The sequence below is a fragment of the Mya arenaria genome, chromosome 1 (assembly GCF_026914265.1).
Source record: "Mya arenaria isolate MELC-2E11 chromosome 1, ASM2691426v1".
Classification (NCBI taxonomy): Eukaryota; Metazoa; Mollusca; class Bivalvia; order Myida; family Myidae; genus Mya; species Mya arenaria.
Genome location: NC_069122.1, coordinates 20,006,492 through 20,026,838, shown reverse-complemented (window position 1 = coordinate 20,026,838; position 20,347 = coordinate 20,006,492). Strand labels below are relative to the sequence as shown.

Below are 20,347 nucleotides of genomic sequence, written 5' to 3'. Positions count from 1 at the left end.
TTTAATATGTCCCCCATGAAATTATTTCAATTGATTTAATATAAATTTCGTTTAATGCTTGTTTTCTGCGTGGCTGTCAAAAAGTTGCTCAACAACCTGGGAACATTTCACAAGTCTTTGGTACTATTTTTGTCCGTTTTTCATTATCTCATACTTATTCTTGGACGAAAAGTTGATATATAATAATCATAAAATTATATACAGAGCAAATAATTTGTAGTGTTTGTGTATTATAAACGTAAATATCAAAGGACAGTGCTTTTTAGAAAATCACTTTTCAGAAATGTCCATGAAAATGGAGCTACAATGTGCAGTAAGCTGAAATCGTTTACTTGCATAAAACATATCTCTGATAGAAATCGTCAATGGTCATTGTTTAAGGCACAGGTCTTAAAAAAACATATTAATAAATTCGCAAAATGAACAAAACTATAGTAATAACTTTATCAGTTAAAAGAGTTCTAAAAATAACCGGCCAAAAAAAACAGTTACTTTCTATATATTAAACTTAATATTCCATTTACTATAATGTAGTTGAACTTTGGTCTGTTACACTCAGAGATAAGTTATTCAATATTGGAAACTAAGCTCTTGAAATCAATGTTATAAATTTGTTCAATTGTAGAGAAGCATGGAAAACAGAGAAGATTTTGTGGATGGGTATGGCTATGGATATAACAGTAACCAGGTATACTACGATCCTGCTATGCAGCAAGGTTACTATGGCAACCAGGGCCCAGTCCAACACTATGGCAACTGGGGTTGGCAAGGTTACAACCCTCATGGAGCTCAAGGACACGGTCAGGCATTTTATGGGGGCTACCATCCAATGGCTTATGAATATGACTACTCTTATGATGAGGCTAATGGATATAACGGTAACATGGGAAGTGGGAATGCCCGTTCTTTTCAGAATAATCCTTATCAAGGTCAAGGGCAAGGATTGTCTCAGGAATCCTCAGGAAAACGAAGCAAGTATTCTTACTCTCAGAATAGAAATAAAAATAGACAACGACCAGAGACAAGACAAGCAAATCAAAGTGACAATAATGCTGGTAATAAGACTGACGCTACCATTGAAACTGCATCAGATGTGGTTGCTAATTTAAATGTTAATAATAATTCTGATGAAAGTAAAGGTACAACAAGTGTTAATAATAAAAGTGAAAAGAAAACATTACATTCAGGTTCTGAAGTATTTTACTCTGTACAAGATAATCAAAATATTTCAAGAACTAAGCCACCTGATAAATCAAAGTATAGGGGTGGGAGGTTTCAGGGATCTGATTCTCGGACTAGAGAATTTGACAGGGAACGTCAACAGTTAGATCGAAGACGAACTTATAACACATCTTACAAGTCTGATAAAACTACTGTTGGTGACACTAACTCTGAAACAGTGGTTAAAAGTGATAATTCTAATACTGGTGATAATGATAATCATCAGGTAAAGGAGAAAGCTAATGCTAATCAAAAAGAAGATCGTAATGGTGCTAAGCCAAAGTCTTTCAAAGATAGTAAAAGCAGTGCATATAATGACAGGTATGGTAACAATAAAAAGAGTGGATATAAGAATGACTCTGCTGTAAAGACCAAGTCAGATGGTAAAGATGGAGGGAAGGAGAGCTTGCAAAATAAAGGTGGTAGTACAAGAAATAATGAAAGAAAGGGTGATACAAATGTTGAAGATGATGTTCTGTCAGAAGGAGAGAAAAAAGTGTCAAGCGAGTCAAAGTCGGGAAGTGACCGGGAAGGTAGTGGAGGGGGCAGAAAAAAGAAAAAGGAATTACAGGTATTGTATTTTATTGACTTAGTATCATTATGCTTTATGGTGGTTTATAGAAATGTATCAGCTTGAAACAATTCATATCCCACTGTTTCAAAACATTGAAAAACCAAACTTAAACACCAGATACAATAACATACTCATAAACATTTTCTTTGTCAATTCACTTTAATGTGATTAACTAGCAGATTTACAAAAATTGCTGTACTTCTTAGAATATCTTTGTTCTTAACATATTAAATGTCTCTAAACTTCAACATATTTGGTCCATTATAAAAATGACTTGGTAAATATTTAATTCAACTTGGTAAATATTTAATTCAATGAAAATTAAAAACTGGACAGGTTAAAAGGTGATGCATTTCATCGCCAATATCATTTAGAAGACACAGGGTACACTTTATGTTGACACGAGGTACAGAATTAATTTTGTCCCAATCTAACTTCATAGGGAATTCATTACTTGTTCAGAAATGTATTAGATAAAAGCGTCAAAAGTTTAGCAATATATTTCAGTCCTCTTCTATTTAATCAGATTTAAAAAAAAATAATACTTTTTACTCTAAGATTAAACTGTTTGAAGCAGGTTTGCTGAAATTGGTCTACAAGAGAGTGGATTTTGCAAGTGTACTATTAAAATGTTCCACGTAGTGATTCATGTTTGGTTAAGCCAAATAATGAAGCCAATAAATTTTGGCCTAGTAACTATGGCCTCAGCCTAGTAAAAAATTCAGTCACCTAGCTTGAATGTGCTTTTGGTCTGAAAAAATATGTGGAAGCCTTTGTGTTTAAGTATTAAAGAATCATAATACATTAACAGATTTCGTTAAAAACAGAAATACCAATATTTCCCAACAGACATTTCGAGGACAATATAACAAAAAAATAATAATTGAAAGTTTGGAGAATAGTTCTTTAATACATGTAATGACATTAGGTTTTGATGTTGGTAAGTAAGTGTACATGATTTACAATTTTTGGACCAAATGTTTTGTTGGTATCTTAACCTAGTGGTTTGCCCTTCCCTGGAAATTCACGAAAATGAATGTTCCAAAAATAAAAATGATTTCAAATAAATATATTACACGATCCGTTTGTCTATTACAGGTCTATTCATCCAGCAGTCCTCGTGAGCGGCAGGGCCGAGCATCCGGCTACAACAGCCAACGAGAGGCGTATGATCGCTACAACTACCGGGGTCAGGACTACAACAAGAGGCACAAGGAGTTCCCTGCCCTTGGCTTGGAGCGCGGAGGGGATAGGACTAAACTGACTGGAAGTTCGGATGAATCCCAAGGTAGGCCGGAATGTCGGGGTGCTTTTTGGTACTTATTGTAGCTGATAAGCGATAATGTTCCCAATGCCAAAAATGTCAAATTGTTAATAAAAAAATCCCGTCCAAAAAAACTTTTGTTTATCTTAGAGCCAAAATATAATATGTTTATAAAGAGCTTCAGAAACTTGGTACTAAATATGATCACCATGAAGTGTAATAGTGCCTCAAATATTTTTGTCCTGTTGTGAAACTGGTTGTATGTAATGGCATACATGTGATACTGTCCCAGACATCCGGGATTATCCCAGAAATCGTATTTCTGTCACGAAGTCACGGAGGGTGCATGTTTGTCCCAGAAAGTCATAAAAAAAAAACGAAAAAAATAATCTTGGAATCGATTATCTTAATTTTACCAATGTAAGTCAGCTATTTTGCCTGTCCGGGACACTGGTCGTAAAACACAGGACATGTTGACACTAATCAGTTAATTGGTACGTGTGTCGTCCAGGTCATCGTCAAACACCCGATAACTGATCTATTGGCCTATTGTTATGCTTAACGAGTCGGGGAGGGTTCTTGTGTACAATTTCATTGTTTTCATATGGATTTGTTTGGTCTTGTGAATGATAGTTTTTAATTGATGAATTGATATTTTTCACACATTTTACTGACAAACGAGCATGAAGGTAAGTTCAAAGAAAGTGACAAAATGAGTAAAAAAACAAAATTAAAACATGGAAAACATCCCATATTCCATTCAAATTTCAAAGTCGATACGTCGTTATACTTTAAACAACTTACGCGTCCATAAGGAATTTTAATGTTTTGAACTTTTTTTTCGAACTATCGTTGTGTATATTGAAATACATATTACACATAGAAAGTCTATTGTATTATTTATTCAGTTTTATTAATTCATGCTGGTATGATTATAAAATGCAATAAAATTGAAATCCTTCAGTCGATGTTCTTGTTTAAACCCACAAATATCACACCCTGCAAAAACCGCGGGTCTTTCTCCTGATGTGTTCTCAAAAGCGCGGGAAAACAGGTGCCCGTATAGATGTTTATTTCCTGTTTTGATGAAACCATAAGTAGACTGCATATCCTCCTGGTTAGCACTTCATTTAAAGCCTGGGAAAATATCTGGTGGTTTTATTTTTTCAAGAAAATGCAGAAAAAAACAAACCATATCAGGTAAAAAATAAGTCTTGGCAGTCAAAATAGGTACATTTTCCCGACATTAAAAACTACTAAAATAGCCCCAGATATGCTCTAGAATGCACCATAGACGTTCCCCATTTAAAAAAATTCAGACATTACAAAAAGTGTCCCGGAATCGACCCAAGAAATTATCACATGTATGGTAATGGCTTGTCTGTAAGTGCAAGAAGTGGTTTCTATGAGTGAGCTAGAATATGTGTCTGCCTTTCACCTACAGATTAATGTGATCCTGGGTTCAAATATTGCTTGCATTACTTTTTCATGACCTCAAAATGGACACAAGAAATGGACTTAGGCTTATTCATACGAGTTATAGAGCTCTTAACTATATCATACTTAAATGTATAACTAATTTAGACTCTTGTTTGCTCTAAGTGTACTTAGAGTAGGACTTGCGTTCTATTTTGGGTACAATATATCTGGATATAAATGAAACTACTATGGTAAGCCCATTAAAAGATAATCCTCTCCTTCTAGGAGTTGCCAAGGGAGATAACACTGATGATGTTGAGGATTCAGGGGAGCAAACCGGAACTTATGCGGGTCCAGGCCGGAAACCGGGAGGCCCAGGGAGGGGAACTAGACAGAGAAAACCAGCCAAAGTGGATGAGAGCCAGAGAGGTGAGAGGGGGAGGGTGTTTCTTTTAGTGGTCGAAATTAGAGACAAATTGATTTTAAGCTTGGTAGGTTTTCATCTCTTCCAAATCATAAGATACAAAAATAATTACAAAAAGTAAAAAATGAACCATAGAATCAAATTGAAGGATTGTATTATAATAAAATGAGTCAAAGAAAATAGTGTTTGGTGTGAAAAGTCAATTAAATTTCAGGTCAATAAAAAATTGCAGCAATGGAATAAAATTATAAAAAGGAGGTGATTCTGATGAAATGAGTCAATGATAAAGTGTTTGCTGTGAAAAGTTGAAGTTTCTGGTCAAGAATAATTGAACCATTAGAATCAGATTTAAGGAGTTGATTATGATAAAATGTGATAAATAGTGTTTGCTGTAATTAATAAATTTCTGGTCATACATGGCGCTACTAAGATTTTTATCCTTTAGATTTCATGATGAAAACTGCTCACTTCTAATGGAAGATACTTAAAGAAAATGTTTTCATCAGGGTGCTTTTTGCCCTTTTTTCATTGGGTAAATGAAACCTGAAGTTTAACATAGAATCAATTTGGTCTTTTTTCCAGGAGCATTGATAGAGCAACTATCTCGAGGAAGCTACGAGTGTATGGTATGCTGTGAGACTGTCCGAGCCCAGAACGCTGTTTGGAGTTGCGCCAACTGTTACCATGTGTTCCACCTCAGATGTATCAAGAAATGGGCTCGATCGCCCAACTCCATTGTCACAGGATCAGGCACGGAGAAAGAGGGCTGGCGATGCCCGGCATGCCAGAATCTCTCATTCAAATTCCCTAACCAGTACCGCTGCTTCTGTGGTAAATTTAACTCAAAATATTTTGCTATTTATTGATGTTGGTAAGGTTTAGAAAAATATGAGCCATTTAGTCTATCTTTATTTAGACTTGACTGGCGTGGGTTTGCACCCCACTAAAAACAAAAAACAAATTATGCTTTAATTGTTTTATTTCTGCAATGGATATCATGGAGTAAATTATGATCAAATAAGAGTTGCAGATGCATTACTGGGGTAACTTCTTAGTTAAAAAATGCAAATCATTAGTTCATAAAGCAACATAGAATTTTAGGTATGTAGAAAGACACATGATATACAAATTGCGTACCGGTAATGATATTGTGCGCTTTATTTTATCATTCTCAGGGTTAAAAAAGGGTTAAGAGAAGTCATTTGGATATACATACAAAAAAAAGTTTACATCACTAAAACATAATGAGACTTAAACATTTATTACAGGCAAAGTTAGAGACCCAGAACCCAGTAGAATGGACACACCCCATAGTTGTGGAGACGTTTGTCAGAAGGATCGAGGGGAGGGATGTAAACACTCATGTAACATGTGAGGCAGCTGTTCCTTCAATTTGATGCTTACAATGAGTTTAATAGCGGGCCGTAATTTGGCCTCGTTGCCTCTTTGAAAAGAATCTTTTTTCCATTGAATACATATGGGTCCAGTTTACTATAGTCGAAACCTGTTGGCTCCATATTGCTTGGCTTGCAGGATGTAAAGGATCAATTTTGTTTTTCTTTTTGCAAGCATGCCCACTTTGATATTCGTGAGGCTTGAAGTATTTGCGACATCGAGCCAGCCGGTTTTGACTGTATATGTAGATTGTGATAGCAGTACTTACAATGAACATATTAGTCTGTATTCTAAAACTATGTGTAGAGCGATGTGAAAGTTTATTGTATTTGTAAATTACCTTTTATAATATATTGGTCTCATTATTTCGTTTATTTTCCTAAATTTACAAGTTTATAGATGTGAGTGTTATTTTCTAGATTGTGTCACCCTGGCCCCTGTCCGGAGTGTAACGCCATGGTAACCAAGTCATGTGACTGTGGGAAAACCAAGTATGAACTAGCTACTAATTATTTAATAACATGATGTACATTAAGGTGAAAGTCTAATTGTTTTCCTCTTTAGTGTGTTTGAGTATTATCAAGCAACAAGAAGATGTTGGTTTTCTTGACCTATATCATTAAAGATGTGAGGTCATTTTCTTCAACTATTCCAATGTCAGTGGGACAATCATATCATACCTATTTGTGGTGCTCCTCAAGTTCTGTTTTACATTTATTATTGTTTCGTAGAAAAGCAGTCCAAAACAATTTATAGAAAGTTCAAGTTACTTGCACGTGTGTATTTGTTATCGTAAGGAAAATAGTAGTGAATATTAATTTTTATGCCCCCCAAAGGTGGGCATATTAAAATCGCACAGTCCGTCTGTCTGATCGTCCGTCTGTGTGTCCAGCTCAATAACTCGTGTCCGGGCTGTTACTTTCTCTTGTATGGACAGATTTTAAAATATTTTGCCACATGTGTTCGACATACCAAGACGACGTGTCATGTGCAAGACCCATGTCCCTACCTCTGTTCAATGCTGCCTTGACATTACAAAATTTACTACAAACCCTTACGTGTCAACTTGTAATGACATCAAAGGACACAATGTATGTGATAGCAGTGTACAACTTGCCCACATCAGGTTCTTGTCTTGACCATATCTATATCTCTGGGTTAGTTGGCATAAGACCAAAAACAACACTGACATATAACAGTGACCATGCATGGGTCTCATGTGGTGTTTCAAAACATCAATGACAGGTAATTTGTGTTTTTGTAATTATTCTACTTGTTCATAAGCATTCCTTACTTTATATTATTATGTAATGCTGCATATATGCACATAGATGTCATAGCCAGGCTGTAATTTTGTCATGGATATGACAGATTTACAACAAAAACTTGGCAAATGTGTTTGGCATATAAAGATTGTGTGTTGTATGCAAGATCCACATGCATACATCAAAGGTCAGTGTTTTATCTTTAATTTTTTATGTACTGACCTTGTTCATAGGTCAATGTCATATTCGGGGTCATTCGTCACATACTGTGACAGCTCTTGTTAGGCATACATTTGAAAAACAATTATAAAAAAGTAATGTAAAATTCATGTATTAATTTTTATTTTTTCTAGACAGACGGCAAAATGCTGTCAATCCATGACGATCAAGTGCGAGTTAACCTGTGAGAGGCAACTAAACTGTGGTCAACATTTCTGCCAGGCGAAGTGCCACTCCGGACCCTGTGATAAATGTGAAGTTACGATTAAACAAGGTCAGTTCAACAAGGCTTTTGGTGCCATCTGAACATGTGATTTTGTGAATGAATGAATAGTCATGGATGTGATTTGTCTGTGGATTATTCGATTACTGCAGATCTAATGGTTACAGGGACAAAACAAAAAAAATGTTTTTGATAAAAGACACAAAAAGCAACCTTTTTTTATCCCCCGCCTATGAAATAGGGAGGGGGATATTGAAAGGGCCTTGTCCGTTCTTCCTTCCTTCCGTCCGTCCGTCCGTCACCTGCGTTTTCTCAGTAACTAGCTGGTAGAATTTCATGAAACTTAAAATAAATATGAACCACTATACTGGAATGATGCCCGTCCAAAAAATAATTTGATTGGTCAATTGTCCTTGGAGTTATTGCCCTTGATTTTTTGAAAAATGCACATTCACAGCCATTTCTCAGTCACTAGCTGGCAGAATTTCATGAAACTTCATAAATATGAATTACTATACTGGGATGATGCCTGTTCATTTTTTTTGGATTGGTCAATTGTATTTGGAGTTATTGCCCTTGATTTTTTGAAAATTCTCATTTACAGCCATTTCTCAGTAACTAGTTGGTAGAAATTCTTGAAACTTGAAATAAATATGAACCAACATACTGCGATGATGCCTGTTTATTTATATTTTGGATTGTGTAATTTCTATATGAGTTATTTGCCCTTGATTTATTAAAAGATCCATGTTTGCAGCCTTTTCTATGCAACTAGCTGGTAGAATTTCATGACACTTGGAATAAATAAGAACCAACATACTGTGATGATGCCTGTCTATTTTTCTTTTGGATTGGTCAATTTTCCTTAGAGTTATTGCCCTTGATTTATAAAAAAAATCATTGTTTGCAGCCGTTTCTCAGTAACTAGCTGCTAGAATTTAATGAAACTTGAATGTTATATGAACCAACATCCTGCAATGAACTTCTTCGGTGAATTTCTACGGCTACATTTTTATCTCAACTATTGAGTACTATTTTGCAATGATTGATGTTTCCGAGTAAGCAGTTTCGGAAAAGACAGTTTTATTTAATCATCTCTCTGATTTATTTTGTTAAAAAAAATTATCTTAAAGTAGTCAATATTTTATAATTTGGCTCGGAAAGGGATAAACCAATGTGCTTATCTTATTCTTTCTGAGATTTTTTTTAACCTTCAAGCACAAACAAGCCATCAAGCACAAACAAGCCATGGTTGGCGGGGGATATCTTTTCACTGAAAATGCTTGTTATTATTATTTCATAGGCAGAGTGTTACGAAGGCCATGGTAATCGTGAGGTGGTCTGTGGCAGCGAGGAATCCATCCAGGAATATTATAGCTGTGATGCACCTTGTAACATGTTGGAAATACTTTCCTCAAATTCGTAACCAACCTTTTCTTTCATTTCCAGAGTGTTACGGAGGCCATGGGAGTCGTGAGGTTGTCTGTGGCAGTGAGGAATCCTTCCAGGAATCCTACAGCTGTGACACTCCTTGTAACAAGTATGGACAATTCTCCTTTGACTTTTGTTTGAGTTCCTAACATTGGTTGCATATTTGTTCACTTCACATCAAATCTCTCTTTTCAAATGATACCTTCTCATGAAACAATGTCTTTAACAAGTCATTGTTATCATTCTTAACCCTTTAGCACATAGACAAGTGGCCAGATTACACCTCCCAGTCAATAGCCATCATACTGATAAGCAGTCCTTATCTGCATAGGTACTTTTCTGGATATTTGAAAATGAGAAAATGAATACAGCAGTATGACCTTAAAATCAATGTTACTCCAAATAATTGTGTCCAAATCTTTTTTATGTGAATTCATTTATTATAGATAATTAAATTATCTAATAAATGGTGTCAATGATGAAATATTAAATTATTTTATTTCAGCTGTGAATGTATTTTCAAGATGGATTTGTAACATTTCTTTGAAATGTCATAATTGCATTAAATCAAAGGGTAATAAAATGCTGGGATCGATCTAATTTTTATTACCCCTATCATAAAAAAGACCCATCTGGATTAAAAAGCCGACAATTTATGTTCTTGTGTATTAATACACAGAAAAATGTCAGGAATATCCGGTGTCATCCAGCTGAGAGATCCAGTCCAAGGTGTCTGTTTAACTTTATTACCCCCTCATAAAATTGTTTACAAAAAAAGAAAGCCGATAAATGATTTTCCGGTATGAATAAAAAGATCTAGATCAAACAAAACGCTTGCACATGACCTATTTTACAGCCAAAACTATGATGGACATTATATAAGCTTCACAGAAAATTTACCCATCATTTTCTCATTTACTAATTGTTTCTTTTGTTTGTAAACAAAATATTACCTTTAAGTAAATATAATCTCAATTGATTTTAATGGTAAACTGAACTGACGTAATATATTTAATGATTTACGCATCAATGAATTTGGGGGAAATTCCATACAGTACTTAGCTCGTGGTCTTATTACGTCACAATGGGATATCACACCTGCGATTGGGAGTATAAACACCTTCTCAATTTAGCAGACGATATTTTCAAGGAAAAATCAATACACAAAAGGTTAAACTTTAATTTTATGAACATCCGGGATATTGTTTACAAAAAGAAAGATGCAAAATTGAAATATTGAAATGACCCTATTGAAATATGCGGGCCATGCGTTTACATCCAGTAATGAATACGGTCGGCCAAATGCGTATACATCTGGTAATGAGCTATGTCGGCCTATCTCGTATACATGCGCTAAAGGGTTAAGAGAGTTCTATACATATGGAAAGAAACCATTTAAATTTATGTGACAAATAAGTCATTAGACTTTGTAAATTTTTATTTCATTTTCATTGATACTTTATTTTACAATAGAATTTCATATAATACCCCAAGTAGCGCTATTCATAAAACAACTTACATCATTTCCTTAAGTTTCTCACTTATGATATATTTACTAAATATATAACATAATATCTGAAATACACACTTTCATGTTCAGAACTCTTATACTATCTTTTAATTTGACTATGAAAAATTTAGGAATTTGACTCAAGTTAGGAAATGAATACTTCCCCAGGTATATAAAAAGGAGTTGCATGTGCCGCGTCATGTTCTCTCCTGTCTTGTCACTTATGCTCACTGAAAAATCTTGTGTTGCATGTAGTACTAAAATTATTTCATCTGTACTCATGAAACTTTGTAGGAATGTTGGTCAGTGTTGACATTTAACTTGGTCAAAAAATAAACTTGGCCCTGGACTTAGTTAAAGTAATATGACATTTCACCATTCATGTGTCTAGATATCATCTGGGGGTATTAATCACTTCTGTGATTGCAAATTATTATGAGTTCAGGGGTCAGTAGGTGACCCGATATGGGATATACAGGGCAATGGAAACCATATCAGGTTTGAGAGCGAATCTCGACCTATATCCTATATCTGGTCACCCACTAACCCTGTAACGTATATATCACGTTGACAACCCGTTTATATTGATCAATTTATGGGACATGTTTCATTTATTGGAATTGGAAAGTAGATGCCATTTTGGTATGATATAATTTGGTGATCCATTATGGAAAAATATTGGGTCACTGCATGACCAGTCCTGGACCAATGGCATTGCATCATTTATGTTGGAGGCTTGATATACTGATATTTTAAGTCAGCTCTTTTTCTCCCAGAACGCTTGATTGTGGTAACCACACCTGTGAAAATTCTTGTCATCCCGGCGACTGTGGAAGCTGCACTCGACTGCCTGCCAATGTGACCAAGTGCCCTTGTGGAGCCCGAGACATCTCTGAGCTGGGGTTAGAGCCCAGAATTTCCTGCTATGATGCCATACCAACTTGTGGTGCTGTGTGTAATAAGGCTTTGGATTGTGGACCGAAAGGTTGGTGTTATTGTAGTGTATGGTTAAAAAACAAACTGATTTAAAGAAGCTGGATTTTAAAGCCTTACATTTCCTGTACCAACCCCAAACCTACCTCTAGATGGATGTTTTTTGAAATGTTTTTGACATTCAATTGAAATATTGTCATTATTTGCTATAATTTGTGTGAATTCAACTTGGACCAAGGTCAAAGCGAAAAACGTCAAAAGGAAATAATAAAAATCAATGTGTTGCCATTTGTGACGTTCCCATGATATTCAGATATTTAAAGTTATGACTTATATCCTTCATTGAAAGGAGCCCCAGATCAATAACTGAAGAAAAAAGAGTTTAGAAATTTAATGATTAAGGTGCCCTTAAAATGTATTATTGAAAACCCGTTGGCTCATTATTTCCTCATTTGGTCAAACTGGTTTTAAAGGACCCATTTCGTTTAACTCTTTGTTAGCATTCCTGCTTGGCTAAATATTTGCAAGGCTTGAAGTATTTTGGCCAGTCTCTGGGATATCGAGCCAACCGGTTTCGACTGTATGTAAAATTTTATTATATGACCAATCTGGGGAAACAAGGCCATAGGGGAAAATTATGTAATGTGTGAGCAATCACGTATTCTTGACATGCCTATTTATTATGCATAACATTGGTTATACCTTTACTGTTTCTTTGTTAATTGACAGTAAAAAAAATGCTGTCTAGCTTAAAAAATCAGCTTGTGAAAAAATCACATATGCTATCTTGCATTACGAAGTTTTCACCTGTGGCCTGGTTTTTCGTGGATTGCGTCACATACTTTGACATCATGCACTATTACAGATTCCCCCCACCACTGTACACTGCCGTGTCACGAGGGGCCGTGTGGGCCATGTACAGGCTTCACCATGCTGTCATGTAGGTGCCTCTTCAAAGACCAGGAATTCAAGTGCACGGAAATCAATGAGAAAACTGGTAAGTTTTTTTTATTTCTAACTCTTACAAAGATGTCGTTGCCTTGTTCTCCTTGTTGGTATCAGTGTGTGCACAAAAATGTGAGTTGCTCATGGATCATTGAATATCAAAGAATTGTTAACATTTTTTTCAAAATATTTAGTGTATTGATACCTCCTTAGTCATTGTTTCATTGTTGTTTTCAACTTGGAAATGTTGAATATTTGACTAAATTATTAATTGTTTTAACAATTTCAGGGTCTGATCATGTTTTCCTGTGTGATAGACGATGCAATAGGAAAAAAACCTGTGGTCGTCACAAATGTGGCCAGCCTTGTTGTGTGGTATGTTAAATGTTCATGTTATCTAGCCGATTATTATATCTGATTTGTGCAGTATTGATGAATTCTTTTCATACTGCTACAGTATTGATGAATTCTTTCATACTGCTACAGTATTGATGAATTCTTTTCATACTGCTACAGTATACCGCTGCAGTATTGATGAATTCTGTTCATACCGCTACAGTATACTGCTGCAGTATTGATGAATTCTTTTAATACTGCTACAGTATACTGCTGCAGTATTGATAAATTCTGTTCATACCGCTGCAGTATTGATGAATTCTTTCATACTGCTACAGTATTGATGAATTCTTTTCATACTGCTACAGTATACCGCTGCAGTATTGATGAATTCTGTTCATACCGCTACAGTATACCGCTGCAGTATTGATGAATTCTTTTGATACTGCTACAGTATACCGCTGCAGTATTGATGAATTCTGTTCATACCGCTGCAGTATTGATGAATTCTTTTGATACTGCTACAATATACCGCTGCAGTATTGATGAATTCTGTTCATACCACTACAGTATACCGCTGCAGTATTGATAAATTCTGTTCATACCGCTACAGTATACCGCTACAGTATTGATGAATTATGTTCATACCGCTTCAGTATACCGCTACAGTATTGATGAATTCTGTTCATACCGCTACAGTATTATATACCGCTGCAGTATTGATGAATTCTGTTCATACCGCTACAGTATACCGCTACAGTATTGATGAATTAAGTTCATACCGCTACAGTATACCGCTACAGTATTGATGAATTCTGTTCATACCGCTACAGTATACCGCTACAGTATTGATGAATTCTGTTCATACCGCTACAGTATACCGCTACAGTATTGATGAATTCTGTTCATACTGCTACAGTATACCGCTACAGTATTGATGAATTCTGTTCATACCGCTACGCTCTCAATCTAGCAATAATTAAACTATTAGAAACTGAGGCTGATGCTAGATAACTAGTTGAGAAAAGGTATAGATTTGCTCACAGACAATTTCATTGGGTTAAAGCCAGAATGTGCCAAACCTTTTACATTTAATGTGGCTTGATACCCACTGGCATTAAACAACATCTTGTTTCCTTCAACAGCTGGAGGAACATTCATGTGATATGGTGTGTGGGCGTAAACTGAGCTGTGGGCTCCACAAGTGTGATGAACCCTGCCACAAGAATAACTGCCCGCCCTGTCTCATGGCCAGTATGTATATTATTATTTTGATACAAGTTACATATTAATGACAAAAAAAGTCGAAATGTTAAAGCTACATTTTTTTCAGGTTTTAGAACTCTTTTTTTTCAGAATTCTGAGTGAAAAACTTTTCCCCATCAGGGTTTTACCAAATTGTGTAAATGTATCTTTAAACAGCATATTCTTCAAATAGAGGGTATCAACGTTAGAGGTCATACTGTGGTTTAGTTTCAAAACATAACTTTAAATCCAGTGGTTACCTTACCTTTTCTCAAATGACTAACCATCATCTGGGCGGGACATGAAATATGTGCCGTTAATTGAAGTCAGAAGGCAGTATTGTATTAATTTGTTTGTCTCTGATTGTACGTATCCATGTTTATTGCTTGCAGGTTTTGATGAACTGACCTGTCATTGTGGTACTGAAGTAATGTACCCTCCAATACCTTGTGGCACCAAGCCCCCAGAGTGTCACAGACCTTGTACGAGAGAGCATGGCTGCAACCACCAAGGTAAGCCCCTATAATTATCACCCAGTCTGTATGTCTGTTTGTCCTCATCATCGAATACACCTGATACTCACTATTACTAAAAATGCTAAAAGAGCTAGGTAGACCACTCGCCTGTGGAGACAACTGACAATAAAGGGTAATTGGAGAGTATTTCATTTTAACATGTGATTTCATTGGATGGTGAGTTCTCTCCCCTGCCGCATGCATATTCATTAAAACGAGACTTTGTCTGTCAATTTCTTACATTTACACTTCTTACATTTTCTTACAGTATATCATGGGCTATTAAGTAAAGCTGTATCTATTTTGTGTGTTACAGTTCGCCACAACTGCCACAGTGATGAGATCTGTCCACCGTGTACAGAGCTCACCAAGAAGATGTGTATGGGAAACCATGTGGTGAGTGCTATCGCCACTTTGATAAACAATCGACATGACAATTAATCAGAACCAACTGACCTCGATAATTACCTACTTTGTTTAACAAAAGAATATATTGCATCCCATTCCTCGTGCATTTGTTTGACCAGGGTTATCAAATGACTGATAAATCTCTCAATTGATTTCACAGTTGTGAATATTTATGTGAGGGAAGTTAAGTGTCATGTTATAACATGACTAGTCAATCCATCCATTAGTTAAAAAGTATTCATATCAGAATAGTTGCACTATTGGGATAGCTTTTGTGTTGTTGTCATTCAAATTTGTTATCCTTGGCCATAACACAAAAGCCATTTTGGGTATTCAAATCAAACTTAGTTTAAATGTTGTCAGAGACAATATGCACATGTATAACAAGGAGCATAACTCTGGCTTTAATAATTATTGAGTTATGTCCCCAGATTTACTGAAAAACAACTACAGATTAGCGTTCCCTCTGCAGCACTCTTGTTATAATAAAACACTGATATTATATTGAACTATTTGTAGTTGTTCTTTTATAATCATAAAGTATTCTGGATTGTTCCAAGTAAATCCTTAATTTCGAAGACAGTATGTATTGTGTTTACTGGTTTCTACCAGAAAAACAAAAATAGAAAAATGTTTATTGACCTGTTTCAGATGCGTTCTAACATTGCCTGCCATCTGTCGGACATCTCGTGTGGAATGAAGTGCAGTAAGCCACTGCCATGCGGCAAACATTGCTGTATACGTACATGTCACAAGGTATATAACAGTGTCAAGTTGGTTAGCTGGTCTGTTTGGGGGGTATTTTCATAACCTGGCCCCAATTTCTCGAAACTTCTTAAGTCCCTTATAACAGGATTAAGCTAAACTCACTATTTTGTTGTTCTATAATATGCGTTATATTTACTTCTTTAAGAGTTTTTATAAATTATATAAGAAAAATCTGTATGCTAATTAGAAAAAACATTTTTCATTGATCAAAATCCATTATTAGTATGTATTTTGGCTAACTGAAATAAGCGACTTAAGCCTGTTAAGCTTAAGAAGTTTCGAGAAATTGGGGCCTGGACATTGGTGGAATGCAAAAACTTGACCCTTGATAACTCAAAATGTGTTCAACATTTTCAACTAAAATATGATATAAATGTTGTCAGAGACAATATGCACATTTACAGCTAAGCTGATAGCTCTGACTTATAATTGTTGAGATATGACTCTTTATCAACTAAAAAACAAAGATTTGGCATTTGCTCTACGACACTCTTGTTGTTTTGGGTGAGTTCCCTTTGCCACATTCGTTATTCAATCACTTTTCCAATATGGAACTCACCCAAAACAATAGGAGCATCTTCGAGAAAATGCCTAATTGAATTCTTCGCTTTATAATGTAAAAAAAACTATTGTGGAACAAAGCTGTTTTTAAAGAAAAGGAGCCATTTTTTTAAAAGCATGATACAGTATTATAATGTTCTGCTATGATTAAGGGCCCTTGTTTGGAGGAAGGCCAGACCTGCGTGCAGCCATGTACCAAGAGAAGGGATTTCTGTGAACACCCATGTTCTGCGCCCTGTCATGGCGATACACCGTGTCCTAATACTCCTTGTAGGACTAAGGTATTTAAATGTGTATATAATGCCACACACATAACACATTGGCTCCATGCTTTTGCATTAGGTTCCAATTTCAAAACCTTCTAAATGGACATGGAAAAACATATTATGTCGAGAGAAAAACAAGAAGATTATCCTTAATTGAATCTACTTTGAGATTTTTACAGCACGCCATGGAAAAACAACAATGTAAAACTTAAAATACAAAGCTATGCTATGGAAGGTTTATAATTCTTGAATGCTAACGGCTAAAACACGGTATTTGTCCATTTTATATTTTTTGGTTGTTATACATAGATTGAAGGAAAGTGTGTGATTTCAAACTTAATTCTTTGCAGCCAAAGCATGTAACCTAGTCCACTCCTGCTGGCCTCCAAATTTCAAGTGAAAATATCAATTTGTATTCGAGTAACAGCAAAAAACCTATCCCAAAAATGGCCATTTTCAAGCGTTATGCTGTCTCATTTGATTTTTTTATATATTCAAACTGTTATATATCTATTTTGCATGATGATTTGGAAAAAATGCATTACCTCAGCTTATAGAAAATTTCAAGTGCTAAATTTTGGTGGGTAAATCAAGAAAATAGACAAATTATTACAGAAAATATGACTTATTAACATAAAGTGGTGCTTTTGCCAATTTTTCAAAATCACAATAAGTATCCCTTGTTATATGCATGAAAAACATTGAAAATTCACCCATTTACAAGTGATAACTGTTTTGCAAGACTGATTATTAATCAAACTTCCAATTTTTTGTTGCTTTGGGCATTCATGATTCACATTCTTAAAAAGAAGGAGGTTCACCTGTAAGATTTTCAGGGTTAAAAAATCTGTAGAGTCCGTAACCATGGGTTTGTATCTACATATGTATTAATGACAGAAATGTGGCATTCCACAAATAAAAACCTCTGTATGAGTATGTTTAATGGCTGAAATATTTTTGGAATATTTTGATTTTAAGTTGCATTTTTTTACATATTTAATGTTACGGACACTACAAAATCTGCCTTCAAATTTTGATTTGAAATTTCCATTGTTTTCAATAGCATATTTCCTTATATTTTTTCATGGTAAAAGCAATTTTTTTATTGTGCAATATTGCATCATCTTTTAACTATTGGAAAATACCAATAAAACAGCTGATGCAACAATATTTGTGATGAATTATTGCATCATCCAAAACAACCGCCTTTCTAAGAAATACAACAGTCCAGCTGTAATGATGGAATCAGCTAAGAAAATGGCTAATTTTGGTAATAGTCGGTCAGATTCCAGCAAGAAGTCCTTTCAAATGGAAAACACTAAAGGTGTTGGTTCCAGTGATGCTCTAGGTATGTATTATCCTTATCTAAACATTCCATGCTATGTTACGTAGGGTCCGTAACCAAAACCATATGTCTGTACATGATACCCTGAATTAATGTCCACATGAAATGCACATGTTGTGATGCTTATTTGTTGAAATTGCCATGCCCAACATATAACAAACTAAAATGGTCTTAACAGGTTGTTTAATGGAAATCCTATGACAGTATGACACACAATTTCATTTTGTGTAGCCTATTACGGAGCCGAGATGAAATATTTTTACATAAAGATTGGCGTGTATGCCAATGAATACAATCAGTGTAATAATATACAGATCACAGACACAGTGGATACTTGTTAAATGTACAGAATTGAAGCTTAAGTAATATTTGATTTGTACTTGTACTCAGGTTACAGACTCTACAAAATACGGCCACTTGTTTCTAAGTCTACTGTAAGTATGTTCAAAAACATTTTAATGAACAGAAACAATACAATTGAACCATATAGGGACATTTATACCTTTTGAGGTTTTTCTTTTCACAAAACCTGTCTTTATATGAAGATTTATATACCATATATATTAATATTCTAAGGTATACATTGAACCCAACCGTTTAAGGTTAATTAATATTCAGAATGTCTTTTTACAGAAGAGAGCCGAAAATCATCACTGCGATCCCGGAAACTTAAAAAAAATGCTGAAATGAATGCTGAAAAGAATGAAGACATAGAAAAGAAGCAAAAGGAGAAAAACAGGCTGAAAGTCAAGGCATGGAGAATGCGTCAGAAAACAGAAAACTCCACAAAATATTCTGAAATCAAAAAGAAAGACACAGAAAGAAAGAAGGAAGCTCGAATGAAAGTGAAACTCATGGCCAATTCAGATCCTGAATTAAAAGCCTCCTTAAGAAAGAAAAAAGCTGAAGAAATGAAAAGATACAAACAGAGAAAAAAGATGAAAACAACATGTTCTTCTGAAGATCCTGGTGTTAAAAAGAGTAAGAAACCGGCTCTGGAAGAAAAAAAGAAAAAAGCTGTGAAGCGAACACAAGCCTGGAGAATGCGAATTAAACTTAAGTCTCCTACAATTCCAATTGTTAACACAGTTGATGAAAATGACAGTCATGGAGAAAGCAGACAGAACAAAAGTAACTTATCCCGTGCAACAGTATACAGATGAGCGCAAATGGTGAAAGGCATTCTGCCTAGGACACCAAAGAAGAAAGCCGCCATTTTAAAGAAGCTTATTGAGTCACCTTCAACATCCAAAGTACTTTCTGACCAAGGAGTAACAATGACACCAGCTTGTAAGAAGAAACTTGAAGTAGCAGATGCTATAGTGAATTCCTTGAAAGAAAGTATTTCCGAAGTAAACATTGGTGTTCGAAAAGACAGAGAAAAGAAACATGCATATGATGTAATACGTGAATCAGTACTAAGGAAATACAAAAAGATCACTGTTAGTAAATATTTCAATGTGTCTTACAAGACAAAGAAGATGAGAAATGAATGGTGGAAAAAGAAACAGAGAAAAACAAGATGTGATGTGATAAGTGATCATGTGAAACAATCAGTGAAAGAGTTCTACCTGAGTGCTGAAATTAGCAGAGAGGTGCCATCCAAACGTGATGTTGTTAGAATCAAAACTCAGACTGGTATGAAAGAAACACTACAGAAACATGTGATGACAATGACACTAGAAGAAGCACACAAGTTATACAAAACAAGAAACCCAAATCATAAAATAGGACTTGTGCAGCCCAGTACAAGGGGAAAAAGGCGTTTGCTGATATCAGTCTCAGAAAGCAGCCCAAAATGACTCGAAACTACTTTGAAACGTCTCATGGAAAGAATGTCTGTGATGGGTTGGGTGCAACTGTAAAGAATGCTTGTTATCGTGCTGTAATAAGTAACAGGAAAGTTCTTGGTAATGCTGAAGACGTTTACCAATTTTGTCAAGAAACTCTGAATATGGAAGTAGTGGACACTGTAAAAAGCACTCTGTCGAGAAGAGAATTTGTATTTGTTGAAAATGTGAATAGAAACCGACCAGAAACAAATGTACAAACATTAACTGGAACACGGAAGCTGCACTCT

General features: G+C 35.3%; 2 protein-coding genes across 3 annotated transcripts in view; both read left to right on the top strand.

The window, feature by feature from the left end:
* The first annotated feature begins 77 nt into the window (after positions 1–77).
* LOC128230238 (transcriptional repressor NF-X1-like) overlaps positions 78–20,347 on the top strand; it is a 28,829-nt gene continuing 8,559 nt past the window's right edge. The window contains exons 1-17 of one of the 2 annotated variants that reach the window (XM_052942350.1): positions 78–120; positions 626–1,792; positions 2,894–3,083; positions 4,764–4,907; positions 5,485–5,733; positions 6,171–6,273; positions 6,717–6,788; positions 7,916–8,055; positions 9,454–9,544; positions 11,722–11,930; positions 12,744–12,875; positions 13,113–13,198; positions 14,305–14,413; positions 14,797–14,916; positions 15,236–15,315; positions 15,979–16,083; positions 16,809–16,937. In XM_052942350.1, coding sequence (XP_052798310.1) covers positions 632–1,792; positions 2,894–3,083; positions 4,764–4,907; positions 5,485–5,733; positions 6,171–6,273; positions 6,717–6,788; positions 7,916–8,055; positions 9,454–9,544; positions 11,722–11,930; positions 12,744–12,875; positions 13,113–13,198; positions 14,305–14,413; positions 14,797–14,916; positions 15,236–15,315; positions 15,979–16,083; positions 16,809–16,937 — 3,120 coding nt within the window. In that variant the 5' untranslated portion in view covers positions 78–120; positions 626–631. The other variant, XM_052942340.1, reaches the window with a different exon arrangement.
* LOC128230246 (DNA ligase 1-like) lies at positions 18,084–19,430 on the top strand. Its single transcript, XM_052942360.1, has 2 exons — positions 18,084–18,270; positions 18,901–19,430. The coding sequence occupies exons 1-2, from the start codon at positions 18,099–18,101 to the stop codon at positions 19,428–19,430; spliced, it is 702 nt and encodes a 233-aa protein (XP_052798320.1). The 5' UTR covers positions 18,084–18,098.